Raw genomic sequence first — 18243 nt, forward strand, 5'->3', positions numbered from 1 at the left:
AATCGGGACACCATGTAATTAATTCGATTAAAAATTGTAATCGATTGACAGCCCTAGTTTTAATAAATGCGAACGAAAGGATACTGATATAATTTGGCGTAAGCCCCATCCTATGGTTCAGCACTCTGATGCTTGCTTGAAACATCAGATCCTGCATGAGGTGATGATGGCTGGGGAGCGGAGTTTACCGGAAGCTGGTGGAGATGGGGTGGGATGGTGGTGAAAACATGGAATTATGTGAACAATGAGAGGCAGCTGGCAGGCTTATAAAGCAGAAGCTGTATTATGATTGGTTGAGATGCCTGACAGAATTAATCCTGAGATCTTCCTGCTAGAATTACGCTTATATTTCTCAGTTTGGTGTTGCCTACATAACAAAAATTCCATGCAGTCCCACAAATTTTTTTTAATTTTAATGTAAATTCTCTTTATCGAATTTAATAAATGCAATTATTGTAATCAAGAGGATTAATCGAAGAATCAGAACCTTGCAGCACTGCAAATGAGCCTAAATTAGCCTTGTAAAGTCAAGCTGGTCTTTTCAGCAGGGATCACTTAGCTCAAGGCTCCTGGATGTTTGAAGTTCTAGCTCTTTACATGTCACTTACCTCCAGGTGACATCTAATCACGCTGCCCAGCCGGCTGCCAGAGAGACAGCCTCCCGGGCCCATTCTCGAGACTCCTTTGCCCAGGGTCATGGCAGTGCATTCCACATGCCTGATGCTCAGCCACCAGCCTCTGTAAACTATTCCTGCTCAACTCTACCAGCCCAGCGAGTGAGTTCTCCCTTTTCCATGCAGGCTTTGGGCTCCCCCTCCAAACTCCAGAGGCTGGGCTCAGCCGCCGACATGCCCAGCTACGCTACTCTGGCGCGGGTGTCTTCGCCCAAGCAGTCCCCGAGCCGGTTGGCCAAGTCCTACAGCACCAGCTCTCCCATCAACATGGTAGGTGGAGGGTCGTCCGCTTCACCTCTGCACATGGCTGCCGGAGCGGGCAATGTCTCCACATCATCTCCGTTACACCAGATCAGCGCTGCTGTAGGAAGCTACGCCACTCTGTCTCCAAAGCGTATGCTCCACTCCAACGATCAGTACAAGATCTCTCATGATCTGTATGCCAATGCCACTCTCCAGAGGCCTGGCAGTCTGGCAGGTCAGTTTGCTTTGCAGAATATAGTCCTTTCTGTTTTGTTGTGTCACCATTGAAATGCATACTGTAAGTAATCAGACTGATTATTTTCACATCATCAGGATTTGACTGTATTGTTCTCAATAAAATTGGTTTCCAAGCATATTCATACTATTTTTGTTGTTGTTCTACATGTTTTTGAATCTCTTAATTACTTTTTTGAAAACTCTTAAGCACCAATCTCCCAAAAGATAAAAATGAAGCTTTTTTAGTTTAATGTTTCAACATATTTTTAAAAACCAAAATTAATACAATGCACACAAACAAATCATAATTTGAATATAGAATTTACATGCATTTTTTATGTATCAGTTTTTATTTATTTTAAATGGATAGTTCACCTAAAACTTTAAGTTATGTCATCTTTTACTTGCCTTCATTCTAATTCAAACCCTTTTGACACAAAAGGAGCTAATTTTAGCCTCAGTCCCATTTAGCTTTCATTGTATGGGATAAACATGCAATGAAAGTGAGGTGAGAGAGGCTGACAATCTGCTTTACTTCTTTTGTGTTCTATGAAAGAAAGTAAGTCACACAGATTGGGAGCAATATAATGGTGAGAAAATGATAACACATTTTTTATTTTAGGTTAACTGCTCATTAAATACATTAATCATTTAAACAACTGGGTTGATTATTATGTGTGTTTGTAAAGAATTAACTTCTAATTTGAATGTTTGAAACAGGATTACTAAACATATTGAATTCTCATTACAATGTATGTCACGTTTCTCACTCTAGCAATGCCACTGTTATGATTCAGGTTAATGGTGCTTGAGAGTTTTGGCTTTATGCATTGTTTAGGGTCCAGAGGTTCATACAGCAGTCAGCACAGTCACCTGGGCTCAGAGCTTAGACCCCTGCAGTCGCCTGAGCACCACATCGACCCTATTTATGAGGACAGAGTCTACCAGAAAGCTCCTTTGAGGAACTTTAACCAAGGCCAGGGTAAGATAACACATATCAGGTTCTCCAAATATTTAAAGTCAACAACAAAATCCTTTTAACTTGTAATCTAGAAATATGGCTCAGGTAGTAGTGTATTATTTAAATGAAATGCTTGTTTCAGTTTTCTTTATGTTATGAATGGTAAGGTTTTCCCAAGTGCCCAATTAACAGCAGCAAGCAGACAGACATCATCACTGTAATAGGATCAGACTGTTGGATCAAGTTTTTATTATTAAGGCTTTAAAGTCCATCTGTTTCGTCTTTTCACATACTGTTTTATTAGGCCAGCTGAATATATTATATCATTACAACTAATTCATTGGTAAATATGTTTTATGGCATGTCTATTCTAGGCCACTGAATATTTTTTGATTGTATTAAAATTTGTTTTTTACCCAGAATCCAATATCTACGATGTAATCTACTTAAAAGCACATTCCTGCACAAATCAAGCTACACTTTTTCAGCCTAATGAATATGCACTTTTACAATCATAACAAGTTCTGTTTCTCTAAGTTAAGCTTTGTTATCAAACATATGTAATCACGCATGTAATACACTTGTAATGAAGCACTTGAATGTTTATTAAGGCCAACGTGAAACGTTGTTTGTAACCCAATTTACTTGTAATGTAATGTGACAAAATATTTTGTACATTCGTTAGAAGATTATGAAGTCAAACATTTTTATTTGTCATATCATGCACCGATGAACCATGCAGGACAAGACCAGGAACAAACGGGCTCAATTTTGACTTCACGTTGATTTCTGGGTAACTGGTTGATGCTAGATCTAGATGGTTTAATATCCTTTTTGTTCTGTTTTGCTCCCTTGCCCTCCTTCTCCTCGTCTCTTATTGTGTTAATACCTGGCCAACATGTACCTCTTCTCACACTGTGCATGTGGTATTGTTTTTCACCTTTTGCTTCACCCAAAGATCCAACAAACCAATTTTGTGAGCAGATCCTGAACTTTCTGCTCTGTCCCTACTCTCCTGTTGTAGCCCCTTCCTCTCCTGGTGTTGACTCCATACCCTTGCAGCGCACAGGAAGCCAGAATGCAACAGGAACGTTCCCCCGTTCCGGCTATGCCACTGGCCCTGGTGCCTCCACCGCAGACTACGCCAACCCCTACCGTACACTACAGTTCTGCCCCTCTACTGACTCCCCCTACAGTAAACCAGGGCCTGCTCTGCCCCCGGAGGCAACACTGGTCAGGTCTCCCTCCGTGGACAGCATCCAGAAGGACCCCAGGTGAGTCATCCTACTGGTTAATGGATCTTGAGGGAACTGCGCATGGAAATCTCACCTAGCTTGTGAGCATTAGAGCTGTACTGACAGACAAATGGCTATGATGTATGATTAACAAATCAAATAGAGCTTCACATGATTAAGTTCTCAATGGAGGCACTGTACAGCATGAATCTGACTTCACATGGCCTCACTGCCTGTAGCAGTAGTTCTCAACTGGTTTTGCTTCAGGATTCAGATTTTACATTGGACATCAAGTGGCGACCCAACACAATACAAAACTGACCATTAGGGTCACACAATGTCACACAACCTGCCCAGCTTGGAATCTGCCTAATTTGGGAAGTTTCTAATAAGAATTTGCACCAAAATAAAGTAGAGTTTGATTGGATGCACAAACTTTTCACCAACAACAAAATTTATGGAAAAAGTCTATATTTTGCTAACTTAGATGGACAAATATATGGTTCCATTTTATTATTTGCATTTAATATTGTTTTTTCCTGCTGTCCACAACCCTATGAGAACATACCTGCAACCTATTTTTGGGTCACGACCAAACAGTTGAGAACCACTGCCTCAGCGTGCTTGTGTACACTAATAAAACGGAAGTCACACCGAAAGTTACACATTTGTCACAGTAGTGACCACTCTTCAGGAATCATAGCGCATGATTTACAGAGAGGTTTAAATTTTTAATGTTCCACCTCTTTCACTCTTTATAGTGGTATTAAGCATATTTTTGGTTTTATCGTGTGACATTAATTTAATGTGTTGAGAGGCCATTAACAACCATCTCTTTCAATGTGAACTACAATAGGACTTTTCTTTTGTTTGCTTGCTTTTTCTACTGATTTGACCTTGTTTGTTTTGTTGATTTTTTTCTCATCCCTTTTGTTGAGCCCTCATGCCTTTTGTTTTTCTCTCATGTCTTTCACTGCTAATGGTTACGGTGGAGGTGAAATGATGTGTGATGCATTGCATTGACTGGTTGCAAACAAATGCACAGATATGCACAGACAGTTTCATAATGTTTCAGAACATGTCAAGCAAAGTCGTGTTTCATTTTTGGTTCACTAACTAATGTTTGGTGTATTAAAGGGTGGGTCTGGCAACCATACCGGACACATTTTTAGCTAAGTAACAGATCATTTGTTGCAGTATTTTGCATATGCACAAAACAGGGTAATACAAGTGCATTATATCTCCTTGTTCCTCATATGAAGATACAGGAACATCTAGATTATATAAAAATGATATGAAAATGTGATTGCTCCACTGTAAAAATTAGATGAATACAGAGTACTTACGAGTTTACCCAACTTTATGTATTTCAGTACTTTCACTGACTGGAAATGTCTGTAAACAGATCTTGCTCACAAATAAGCTATGGCTGTCTTTTACAGACACATATTACAGAGTTGTTATCCATTATGTGAGACCCCTCTTTAATAAAAACCAGCAACTAAAACCCTTTTAGTGCATGTGCAAGTGTGTAATATGTTACAGCGGCAAGAAGACAGTTAAAAGTAAATACATTATTTTTTAAATGTTAAATCCCTTTGTGCTAGACACCTACCCTGTCTCTCTCTCTGCCTGTCTCCTGATAGGTACGACCCTGAATTCCTTGACTGGAATCAAAATCAAGCCGAGCAAAGAATGACAAAGTAATCCAACATTTATTTACATTCTACTCCTCATCTACACAAGCAACTTTCTTCTCTATTCTTAACATCTTATCCCAGGGTAGCATGACTCAATTAGTATTACTGTATGACTGTGTTTAGGCTGTACAGTACATAGTGTATTTCATTGTTTGCTAGGATGCTGTTAAGATTTAGTAAAGGGTGAATTAACAAAGTAATAAATGTGCAATTTCTATGGATTTCATCCCAGCGTGTCTTCAGTGTGAACTCCTTTATTCGTCCACAAAGAATTTAATGTGTGGTTGTCTTTTTGTCCAAAGTCAGTTGTGATTAATTGCTAGAGTGATAGAGAATAAGTGGAGAGCAAATACAGTAGATGTCCAGGAGTCTTGATACTGCATACAGTAATTGACTAGAGTTTGTCCATTGCTGCAAAGCATCACATTGTGCGTGTGTCTCTTGTTGTGTTATTCATTGTTTTATCATTTTTTGTTAAAGCATGTTTTTTATCCTTTACATTTATTTTAACATCACTGTCTTCAGATTTCTACTCCTTTCAATGCAAGCAAAAGCAATAGTTGTGTTGTTGTGTTCTGACTTTTGCAGTATGGAATCGCAATGTCACATTGGAGAGTTTTTTAGTTCAGGTTATGTTCATTTAAGGCCACATCCACACTAATCCATTTTTGTTTCAATGCATTTTCAAACTAATACATCTAAGTGTGGCCTATGGGTTTTGTGCTCTAGGTTATAGTTTGAGTGAAACTACAACTGCATCATTCCTTACAGAAAATTACCATGAGAACCGTACTTTTGTCAAAGTACCTAGTATTCTTACTACAGTAAATCATTGGTAAGTTGGCATTAGCCATGACTTCCTTACAATAAATATAAAATAATAAATAAATAAATGGCCATTATGTTTTGAAATCTTATGGTTTGATTATACATGGCACTAGCTACACCAGTGTTGTGGGTTGGATTCCCAGGGAACACACATTCTTTTAAAATCTACATTAAATGCACTGTAGGTTACATTCAACATAATGCATTAATGCAAATGTGAATGATTAATATTCCCTAAAAAAACATGTAACCTTATTTTGGTTGCTATGCCCCTGCTGGTAACTGGTAACCATGATATTGTGGCAGAACCTATAATTACCATTGTAAATTATTGTAAAGGAAATGCATATGTTTTAACCAAATTTAAGATGTGACATAATTTACGAGAGATTAATGAAGTTTAATTATGATCCTTTCCCAAAGTACTAGACAAAAGACCTCTGCTCTATATATATTCTTTGAAAAACTCCACTATCTTTATGTTCCACTATTATACAGGTAATATACAGTATGATGGGGAAAATCATATTTACTGTATTTCACCATTTTGTGTAAAGCAAATTTATGTGACTGTTTTGTTGAAAAATGGTAGAATTATGTGCACAGTGACAGGTGGAAGTATTAATACAATGTAATGCTGCAGTGCTGGCAATGTTGATCTGTGCTCTCAGAGTGGGTGGCAGCAGATGATTTGATCACCATGAGACATTTCTTGAACTCTCTCTTTGCCATCAGTTCAACCTTCCTCTTAGGACTCTTCACTTATGTGTGTTCTGAATCAACAAAGCTGCTGACCGCTATTTCTTAAAGAGGGGTCAAACACGGGTCTCTCGTTCACACCCTGTTAGAGCTCACTGCTCCTGACTGCACAAATCATATTTATGTGACACTAGCAGCTTTCTCGGTCCCCAGCTTCTCTTCCAGATGTCAGAAAGAGTCTATTAGTGCTTCGTTCAATTGTGGGGTTAGAGCTGTCAGAATTAGCCACCTTAATATCAAATTGACTGCAGGTTCCAATAGTCACCCTAAATAACCTGATTTAACCAAGTAGGACATATTCCATGGTTGGTTCTGGAACAACACAACTTAAAGGTTTAGTTCACCCAAATATGAAAATTCTTTCATTATTTGCTCACCCTCATGATATCCCAGGTGTATATGACTTTTTTTTTAAGAAAATAGAAAAATAGCTTAGTTCAGTAGGTCCTTAAAGGAGACCTATTATGCCCCTTTTTACAAGATGTAATATCTCAGGTGTCCCCAGAATGTGTCTGTAAAGTTTCAGCGCAAAACACCTATGGATCATTTATTATACCATGTTATAAATGCTTCTTTTTGGGTGGAATCAAAAACATGCTGATTTCGTGTGTGTCTCTTTACATGCAAATTAGCTGCTGCCCCCCGCCCCCTTTCCGGAAGAGGGCTTTGCCTTTACAGCTTGTAATTTGGATACTACAGCAACAGCAAATCAGAACCAATATTACTGACAGCATAAATACCGGAGTTCAGCCATATATTTATGAATATATATATGTATATCTGGTCTCCGTGAATACAATCAGAGACAATGGTAACTGACAGTAAGCGTTTTCGGGTTAAAAATAAAAAATAACGACATAGCTCTGGTCTGAATACAATCAGAGACAATGGTAACTTTAGCTGCATTAGCCGTGGAATCAGCTAACAAGCACATTTGGAAAGGCGATTTGCAAACATTCACAAAATATAAAGTGCGATACTTACATCTTCTGGATATAAAGCTGGAACACAAACAGTTGGTACTGATCCATACTTGAGAATACATTTTTTTTTAAATCCTGCTTTATATTAACACTCATTCACAAAGCAGTTCGGTGTAAAATGATTTGCACAAACATACACAAATTCTTGTATGTTTTGTGGCACATTTCCTTCATAAACAAAACTTGTCCACTGCATCTTCAGTGGCTCTGATGCCGGGAGTACATGAAGACTCGTATGTTCACTTTTACAGCCAACAACAGAACACTTTTGACACTTATGAGACATTATTCTTCTCACTGTATCTGATCGGAAAAAAATGGCAGACTGTGTGTAGATCACTCAGGAGAGGATCTATGATAACAGGGTGGAGTGCGTCACCAGTTGTGGGCGAAGCATGCTCTAACGTGATGTCACTTTATAGCAGAAACGAAAACCATTCATTTTGACACACTGTTTTTGATTAATAAAAATATAAGATAGAGGAGTGGGTGGACTTTTAACATTGTAGGGTGGTTGTGTGCGCACACTTCCAACTCACATTTATGTACAAACAACATGTAAAAGTGAATTTTGCATAATAGGTCCCCTTTAAAATGCAAGTGGAAGTCAGAATAAATGTCATTCATTGAACTCCAGCTGTGAGACACATGAGAACTGATGCATGTGTGACACATTTAGAAGGGCAGTGCTGTTTACAACTGAGTAAGAGGAAAGCTGTTCAGAAGCTTTTTTGATTTTGTTTTAAATCTGTATTTGTATCTGTTTCTTTACATACAATGGTTCTCTTGTGTGCTTATCCTGGATATCTCAACTGAGAGGAGAACGTGAGATTTTGTCCGTAACATGCCAATGCAAATATGTCATACGAGAGAATGTGTGAACTCCACCCTCTCATGAAGCTTACTAGAAGAGATGGTTTATAGTTAAAAATTATTAAATATTGATATTTTCACACCAGAAACAATCGTGTTGCTTTACAAGACATTAATTTAACCGCTGGAGTCCTATGGATGACATTTAAGCTAACTGTCTGTGGTTTGTGGAGTGAAAAGGGAAATATATTTTGGTCTGTTCTCACCCACACCTATCATATCACTTTAGAAGACATTGATTAATCCACTGGAGTTTTATGGATTATTTTAATGTTGCCTTTATGCGATTTTTGGACTGATCACCATCCACTTGCATTGTAAGAACCTGAGCTGAGTTAGTTTTAGATTTTTCTTCAAATGTACTGAAGAAAGAATGTCATAAACATCTGTGATATCATGAGGGTGAGTAACTGATGAGAGAATTTTCATTTTTGGGTGATCTCTTTTACCGTAACCTACCCCTAAAATCAGAAAGAAATGTTTGGTTGATAGTTACATTATTCAAGCTTTAACCCTACCTTATTCCCCCTAAATTCCAGTATTGTATAAAGTATTAATTTGTCATACTTATGTAAAAGTAAAGAAACCTTTATGGAAATTGACTCAAGTAAAAGTCAAAGTAGCTCATGGGGAAAATACTAAAGTAAATAATTTTAAAATAACTTAAGTATCAAAGTACAAGTAAATTACATAAATTACAGAACAGCAAATTAAACCCATGGCAACTTATTCGATTGGTGGTGCACATCATTTACTCACTCTCATGCCATCCCAGATGTGTATGATTTTCTTTCTGCTGTTATATTTAAAATATTTTTAGAAGAATATCTCAGCTCTGTAGGTCCTTACAATGCAAGTGAAAAGTGGTCAGGCCTTCGAAGCTCCAAAAATCACATAAAGACAACATTAAAGTAATCCATAAAACTCCAGTGGATTAACCAATGTCTTCTAAAGTGATATGATAGGTGTGGGTGAGAACAGACCAAAATATAACTCCTTTTTCACTGTACATCTTGACATTGCAGTCTTCAGGCAAGATCATGATTTCAAGCTCGAGTGTAATCGAGCTTGAAATCATGATTGCCAAGGAGACTGCTGATGTCAAGATTTATAGTGAAAAGGGAGTTATATTTTGGTCTGAACCTGTTCTCACCTGATCACTTCAGAAGACAAAGACTAAACCACTGGAGTCTTATGGATTAGTTTTATACTCCCTTAATGTGCTTTTCGGAGCTTCAAATGTCTGGCCACCATTCACTTACATTGAAATGACCAACAGAACTGAGATATTCTTCTTAAAAAAATGAAAGTCATACATATCTGAAATGGGATGAGGGTGAGAAAATTATGAGATTATTAATTTTCAGTTTTTAGTGAACTATCACTTTAATTAAGTGTTCAAGTCACGTCAGAATTATCATATTTATGAGATGAGCACAAATGGACAGCACCACAAAGTTGTAAATCCAGCGAGATTTTCTTGGAGTGCTGATTTTCTGAGATGGGGGCTTGTCAATTTAAGGAGAATGGCAAGAATCAAGCAAATTGGTGACTGACAGTTTAGATTGAATGCATTTTTTGTCCTATTGATGAAGAATAATTGCCAGAAAATTTGACTCATTTAGCTAGTTTATATGAGGTAACATTTCCCATCTGTTTATGTGGCTACACAAGCATGATAAAATAAGAAACACCTAACACCATACAGTGTGTATGTGAAGAAATGTACATGCATTGGTGCTGAAAAAGTTTCCTGCTTTTTCAGAAAATGAAAAAGAGGAAAATTGCAAAATGGGCCCATTCTGTCCAACTGAAATCACTTGAACGGCCATTACAAAGGATGGGCGATACCACTTATTTATTTTTTTGATCCGATACAAGTACTTTTAGGCCAATATTGCCGATATCGAAACCAATACTGATACCTCCAATTAAATTTAATTTTTACTAATTCTTTGGATAAAATTACTAACTTTATGGGCCTAAACAGAATTTTTTTTTGTTTTTTGGCTGCTTTGTTTACCCTTTAAAAATGTGTTAGTATATGCCACATATAGAACCTGAATGCATCAAACCTCAAACATATGGTTACTATTACTAAAACCAAGTTACCATATGGATACTACAGTAATGCTATAGTAAAACCATGGTTAATTGTATCAAAACCTTGGTTACTGCCATAAAAGACAAACAAATAAAACGTGGTTACTACAGTCATGGTTACTAGTCATGGATAATACAATATTACTACAGTAAATCCATGGTAAATCCATCATTCGTTAACAAGGATTTTAGATCATTATCAATGTTTTAACAACTCTGAATTTAAATAAACCTGTAAAAATTGTCAAACAAGCCCATTATAATAAATGTCAAGTCTAGGTTTGTCATTACTTAGAGTGAATAACTCCAGTGAATAACTTAGCGCGAATGCTCCCTCTTTAAACGAGCAATATGATTGAAAGTGTGAGTGATGTCTGACTGCTAGTTTATTTTAGCATTTCTGCACGTCAAAATGAGCGGAAGAAAAAATTGATCTGGTGCCATGCAACAATTCGCAAATTTTTTCCTCTTCGATGATTATGAGATTAATTAATATTCATGTAATAATAAGATCACTTAAAAAATACAACTTCAGAATCTATATTTTTATGTGAGGATCGATATTCTTGATACTACATCAGTAACAGAAGTATCGATACTTTAGTATTGATCTGCCCATCCCTACTCATTACATCACAATGATGACTTATGACCTTCTAAGTACAAACTTCTGAGGAGGAACTTTTCTTTATACTGGCTGTGTGTTGAACATATATGGATTAGACACATGATTGGGAAAACAACTGTCCATAAAAATTGGAACATTGAGGGAGGGACCGGGGTCATACTAAGTAACCAGAATAGAGACTTGTGGGGTGGGTTCTTTTAATTTTGGCCAAAATGCAACCACCCCAACAACTGCTAAGCAATGTACTACAAACACAGATAGGCATAAAACAACATAGCAACAGCATAGTAACAATAAACCATAAACTTAAGCAATGCGCTAAATCACAGCAGATCACGATGACAACTTCATAGCATGCCCCAGCAACCATCCAGAACACCCTTTTACCACATACTGTAGCATCAATGAGCTTAAAAGCAAAGAGAAAACATTAGCAACCACCCAGAACACCCTGGTTTATAAAATACATGTAGTTAGACATTTTCATGAGTGCTAGTAATTATTCATACACATCACACCTTGGTTAAATGTAAAAGGTAAACGTATTTGATTGATTTTTATATGAACAGGTCTCCTGGAAAGGGGGGAAACTAATAGTACGTAACTTCGTTATTTCACAGCTATTATAACATTTAAGCCAAAACGTATCAAATTTCTATGAGAACAGATTTAAACTTACATATAAACTTGCAGTTTCTTGTCTTCCCCAGTGCAGACGGAAGCCGGAACACACGTTATCTGATGCACGCATCGTTTGTGATTTTGAATTAGGTTTGTGATTCACAAAATGAATAATTCAGACTTTTTTAATCGTTTTGATCGGTTCAAAGGAGACAGATTAAAAAAATTTGACTCAAATGATTCTTTCACAAATCAAACATCACCATCGTTGAACCACATGCAATTTACACTTATGGCTATGTAATTTTTGTTTGTGCTCTTCAGTCGCAAAAGTAACAAAATGGTCCAGAGAAATCTATTGGTGTTAAAGTATTAAAGCTAGAGTATGCAATTAATACTGAAGCATTTTATATAAGTGCTCTTATACAAAAAATAAATAAAAATAAATCCATTATCTGTGGCAGTCACATACCTGTAAAAGGCCTGTCCAATCATTTAATTCGGCCTGAATACAATGATTGGATGGCCTACCTGCCTGTCTAACTATGTACCTGCCTACCTGTCTCATTTTGAAGGCTGCACGCTAGTTAGGACATGTCCTTTGAAGGCTGCAGTATACAGAGTGTCCTCCTTTAAACAAGCCTCGTTTAAACGAGACTGCCTTTGTAGGACAAAAGGAAACAGAATGTATGACAGAAAGCCATTCTAATAAGCACAAACACTTTGAGTGAGAAGGGAACAAATTCCCTTTGGAAGGGACTGTGTGAGGTAAATTTTAGGAGAGTTCTAATGATGTTGTAACACACAAGATGAGACAGTCACAATGTCGGATGAAACTGCTTTATTAATAGAAAGCAGTGCAGGCAAAAGTACAAAGGGCAAATCCAGTGAAGAGTTGTCGAGGGAAGCGTAGGGTCAAAAGCCGGGGAATCAAGGTATCGTAAGGGGCAAATCCGGGAGAGAGTGGTAAACGAGAGCGGGAGGTCGAAGCCGGGAAAACAGTTAACAATTAGGGCGAAGAACTAGACGGGACTAGCGGGATCAAAGACAGGGGAACAAGGGAGCTGGCAAGCTAAGGGGTAAACAAGAGGAGGTCAGAACTAGACGAGACTAGCGGGGGCAAAGATACGGAAACTAAACACAATAACCAACACCCGTGAAACGGATGTGCTGTGGTATTTATAGGGGAAGGTGCAGGTGTAAACAATGAAAGGTGATGAGACGAGTGCAGGTGAAACTAATGTGCAGGAGGATTGGAAGCGCATGAGAAACTCGAGGAAGGGAGATAACCTACGAGCATGTCAGCGAGTAGGAGCAAAGTGGGCGTGAGGGCTCGAGCGAGCAAAAAGAGCGTGAAAAGCTCGAGGGGGCGGAGCGAGGGAGTGAGGTCGAGGGAGTGAGTGTGTGTGCGACGAAGCGGGGATGGGGCAGAGGAGCGGGGTTCGTGACAGATGTAAAGAGAAAAGAAAATTTAATTTACAGGTCGAATAGATTTTACAGGTAAAATTTTACATTTTACCCGTCTTCTGAGGTACTTCAACTTGGGAATTAACATTACTTTGAACATAGTATTTTCTAGCAAATTGCCATAATTTTATCTCATGCATCCTCCGAATTCCCATGAAATAAGGTCTCATTCGAAGGCTGCCTCGATGATGGATGCGGCCCTCCGGAGGACGCAGCCTTCGAAACGATGCACAGATGTGAGTTGGGGGCAAGACTATCTGACTTTAGGAAAGGGGCATATTCAGAAAGCTGTTTTAAAAACTATGTCTATTTTTCCAATTCTGTTTAGTGGCACTAGTGTTGCAGAAATTATATACTTCAGCTTTAATTTTATTTTCAAAATGTATTGAAGTAAATGTCCAAAGAAATATTTATGCTTAGGTACAAATATATATATATATACACTCACCTAAAGGATTATTAGGAACACCTGTTCAATTTCTCATTAATGCAATTATCTAATCAACCAATCACATGGCAGTTGCTTCAATGCATTTAGGGGTGTGGTCCTGGTCAAGACAATCTCCTGAACTCCAAACTGAATGTCAGAATGGGAAAGAAAGGTGATTTAAGCAATTTTGAGCGTGGCATGGTTGTTGGTGCCAGACGGGCCGGTCTGAGTATTTCACAATCTGCTCAGTTACTGGGATTTTCACTCACAACCATTTCTAGGGTTTACAAAGAATGGTGTGAAAAGGGAAAAACATCCAGTATGCGGCAGTCCTGTGGGCAAAAATGCCTTGTTGATGCTAGAGGTCAGAGGAGAATGGGCCGACTGATTCAAGCTGATAGAAGAGCAACTTTGCCTGAAATAACCACTCATTACAACCGAGGTATGCAGCAAAGCATTTGTGAAGACACAACACGCACAACCTTGAGGCGGATGGGCTACAACAGCAGAAGACCCCACCGGTACCACTCATCTCCACTACAAATAGGAAAAAGAGGCTACAATTTGCAAGAGCTCACCAAAATTGGACAGTTGAAGACTGGAAAAATGTTGCCTGGTCTGATGAGTCTCGATTTCTGTTGAGACATTCAGATGGTAGAGTCAGAATTTGGCGTAAACAGAATGAGAACATGGATCCATCATGCCTTGTTACCACTGTGCAGGCTGGTGGTGGTGGTGTAATGTGTGGGGGATGTTTTCTTGGCACACTTTAGGCCCCTTAGTGCCAATTGGGCATCGTTTAAATGCCACAGCCTACCTGAGCATTGTTTCTGACCATGTCCATCCCTTTATGGCCACCATGTACCCATCCTCTGATGGCTACTTCCAGCAGGATAATGCACCATGTCACAAAGCTCGAATCATTTCAAATTGGTTTCTTGAACATGACAATGAGTTCACTGTACTAAGATGGCTCTGTCACGAACCCCGCTCCCTCGCTCCGCCCCCTCGAGCTTCCACGCTCATTCCGCCCCCTCGAGCTCGCACGCTCGTTTTGCTCCCTCGAGCTTGCACGCTCGTTTTGCTCCCTCGAGCTCGCACGCTCGTTTTGCTCCCTCGAGCTCGCACGCTCGTTTTGCTACCTCGAGCTTCCACGCTCGTTTTGCGCCCTCGAGCTTCCACGCTCGTTCTGCTCCCTCGAGCTCTCATGCTCGTTAGCAGGTCTCCCTCCTCGGGCTCGCAAGCCCGCTCTCAGTCACCACATTAGTTTCACCTGTACTCGTCTCATCACCTATCATTGTTTACACCTGCACTCGCCCCTTTATATATCACAACCCATTCGTCTCACTCCTGTTGGTTATTGTATTTAGTTTCCTGTGTCTTTGCCCCCCCGCTAGTCCCGTCTAGTTCCAAACTCCCTTGTGATTGCTACCCCTTAGCTTGCCAGCTCTAGTATTCCCCTAGCTCCCGTGTTTAGTTCGTTCTTCTGATCATGTTTCCCGGCTTCGACCTCCCGCTCTCGTTGACCACTCTCTCCCAGATTTGCCCCTTTGCTCTACTTTGATTCCCCGGCTTTTCACCCTACGCTTCCCTCGACACTCTCTTCTGGATTTGCCTTGTTTGTACTTTTGCCTGCTTTTGCTCTTAATAAAAGCAGTTCTCATCGACATTGTGACTGTCTCTTCTTGTGCGGGTGACAGAATAACCAACCATACAGAAGACAGTCACAATGCAATCCGCGGAGGATGTACGCAGCTCACTAGAGCGGATTTTTTCTGCACGCTCTGCTGAAGGATCTACCATTGTGAGACATCACCGAGCGCTCACGGCGCAGGGTCCACAGGTACGTGCGATTTCTGACTTATTTCACCCTGTTTCACCTGTGTCTGCCCCTGAGCCCGTTGATGCTCCCAACGCATCCCTGAGCGCCGTAAGCCTTCAATCCCCTGAGAGGTTTGACGGCTCTTCGGGTGCTTGCCAAGGGTTGTTTATGCAGGGCAGCGGTTGTGGAACTCATAACCTTGCCCTTAACATTGTGGAGCCAGCGGCCCGTCTCTTGGTTTTGCATCAGGGGAGTCAACCCTTGGAGGCTTATGTTGTGGATTTTTGTGCCCTGGCTAACCAGGTGAATTTTGATGAGGTGGCTCATTTTTCAATGTGGACTGAATGAGCCAACCTCATCATTCATGCCGGGTGGTCGCTACTCCCTCAACCTGGCTCAGTTTATTGACCTCGCCCTACTGTACGCTGGTTCCTCGTTTACTGTGGGGGAGGCAGACAATGAACCAGCACTCCACGCCACGGCCCCCGTCTCGAAGCCTGACACGGCCCCAGTCCCGAAGCCTGACACGGCCCCAGTCCCGAAGCCTGACACGGCCCCAGTCCCGAAGCCTGTCACGGCCCCAGTCCCGAAGCCTGTCACGGCCCCAGTCCCGAAGCCTGACACGGCCCCAGTCCCAAAGCCTGTCACGGCCCCAGTCCCGAAGCCTGTCACGGCCCCAGTCCCGAAGCCTGACACGGCCCCAGTCCCAAAGCCTGTCACGGCCCCAGTCCCGAAGCCTGACTCGGCCCCAGTCCCGAAACCTGACACAGCCCCAGTCTCGAAGCCTGGCATGGCCAGCGAGTCAACGCCCATGCCTGCCACGGCCAGCGAGCCAGCGCCCAGGTCTGCCACGGCCAACGAGCCAGCGCCCATGCCTGCCACGGCCGGCGAGCCAGCGCCCATGTCTGCCACGGTCAGCAAGCCAGCGCCTGTAGCCTCGACTGCCCCAGAGCCAGCGCCGGTAGCCTCGACCGCCCCCATGGCCACGTCCCCTGTTGGCCAAAGACGTAAGAGAAGGAAGAGGGCCCCTTCTCCCCAGTCTCGTCTTGTGCTCAAGACCGCAGAGGTTCCCTCAGAGTCTTCCACGGCTCTGCCGGACTCTGCTCCGCCCTCAGAGTCTTCCACGGCTCTGCCGGGCTCTCCTCCGCCCTCAGAGTCTTCCACGGCTCTGCCGGGCTCTGCTCCGCCCTCAGAGTCTTCCACGGCTCTGCCGGGCTCTGCTCCGCCCTCAGAGTCTTCCACGGCTCTGCCGGGCTCTGCTCCGCCCTCAGAGTCTTCCACGGCTCTGCCGGGCTCTGCTTCGCCCTCAGAGTCTTCCACGGCTCTGCCGGGCTCTACTCCGCCCTCAGAGTCTTCCACGGCTCTGCCGAGCTCCGCTCCGCCCTCAGACTCTTCCACGGCTCTGCCGGGCTCTGCTCCGCCCTCAGAGTCTTCCACGACTCTGCCAGCCTCTGCTCCGCTCTCCGAGTCTTCCACGGCTTCCGCCTCACGAGCCTCCCAAGGCTCCTCCACTCGAGCCTCCCAGAACTCTACCCCTCGAGCCCCCCCCGGGCTCCGCCTCTCAAGCCTCCCAGGGCTCCTCCTCTCGAGTCTTTCAGGGCTCCCCCTCCTTCCAAGCCTCTCAGGGCTTCTCCTTTCGAGTCTTTCAGGGCTCCTCCTCCCCCCAAGCCTCTCAGGGCTTTGTCTATCAAGTCTCTCAGGGCTCCTCCCCCTCTCAAGCCTCCCAGGGCTTCTCCTCTCGAGTCTTTCAGGGCTCCTCCTCCCCTCGAGCCTCTCAGGGCTCCGTCCCTCGAGCCTCTCATGGCTCCACCCCTCAAGCCTCTCGGGGCTTCGTCTCTCGAGTCTCTCAGGGCTCCACCCCCTCTCAAGCCTCTCAGGGCTTCTCCTCTCGAGTCTTTCAGGGCTCCTCCCCCCCTCGAGCCTCTCAGGGCTCCGTCCCTCGAGTCTTTCATGGCTCCACCTCCCAAGCCTCTCAGGGCTCCATCTCTCGAGTCTTTCAGGGCTCCACCTCCTTCCAAGCCTCTCAGGGCTTCTCCTCTCGAGTCTTTCAGGGCTCCTCCTCCCCTCGAGCCTCTCAGGGCTCCGTCCCTCGAGTCTCTCAGGGCTCCTCCTCCCCTCCGGCCTCTCGGGGCTTCATCTCTCGAGTCTTCCAGGGCTCCTCCTCCTCCCGAGCCTCCTATGGCTCCCCCGCCAGAGCCTCCCACGGCTCCACCTCCCGAGCCTCTCACGGCTCTGCTCCCAAAGACTCCAGAGCTTTCTATAGCTCCGCCTCTCGAGCCTCCTACGGCTCCGCCTCTCGGGCCTCCTACGGCTCCCCCTCCAGAGCCTCCCACGGCTCCACCTCACGAGCCTCTCACGGCTCTGCTCCCAAAAACTCCAGAGCTTTCTATGGCTCCGCCTCTCGAGCCTCCTACGGCTCCGCCTCTCGGGCCTCCTACGGCTCCCCTTCCAGAGCCTCCTAGGGCTCCACCTCCCGAGCCTCCCACGGCTCTGCTCCCAGAGACTCCAGAGCTTTCTAGAGCTCCGCCCCTTGAGCCTCCTACGGCTCTACCCCCGAGACTACAGAGCCTGCCAGGCCGTCGCCTCGGAAACCCCCCACGGCGCCGCCTCCCTTGGCTCCACCTCCAGAGCCTTCCAGGCCTTCGCCCCTAAAGCCCCCTTCGGCTCCACCTCCAGAGC

At 42.8% G+C, this 18243-nt stretch overlaps 1 protein-coding gene across 1 annotated transcript in view; it reads left to right on the forward strand.

The window, feature by feature from the left end:
* LOC127645541 (catenin delta-2-like) overlaps nucleotides 1-18243 on the forward strand; it is a 148905-nt gene that overhangs the window by 75544 nt on the left and 55118 nt on the right. The window contains exons 7-9 of the mRNA XM_052129194.1: nucleotides 615-1152; nucleotides 1993-2136; nucleotides 3140-3389. Of these exons, the coding sequence (XP_051985154.1) occupies nucleotides 615-1152; nucleotides 1993-2136; nucleotides 3140-3389 (932 nt within the window). The remainder of the gene's footprint in view (nucleotides 1-614; nucleotides 1153-1992; nucleotides 2137-3139; nucleotides 3390-18243) is intronic.

Source organism: Xyrauchen texanus, chromosome 6 (assembly GCF_025860055.1).
Source record: "Xyrauchen texanus isolate HMW12.3.18 chromosome 6, RBS_HiC_50CHRs, whole genome shotgun sequence".
Classification (NCBI taxonomy): domain Eukaryota; kingdom Metazoa; phylum Chordata; class Actinopteri; order Cypriniformes; family Catostomidae; genus Xyrauchen; species Xyrauchen texanus.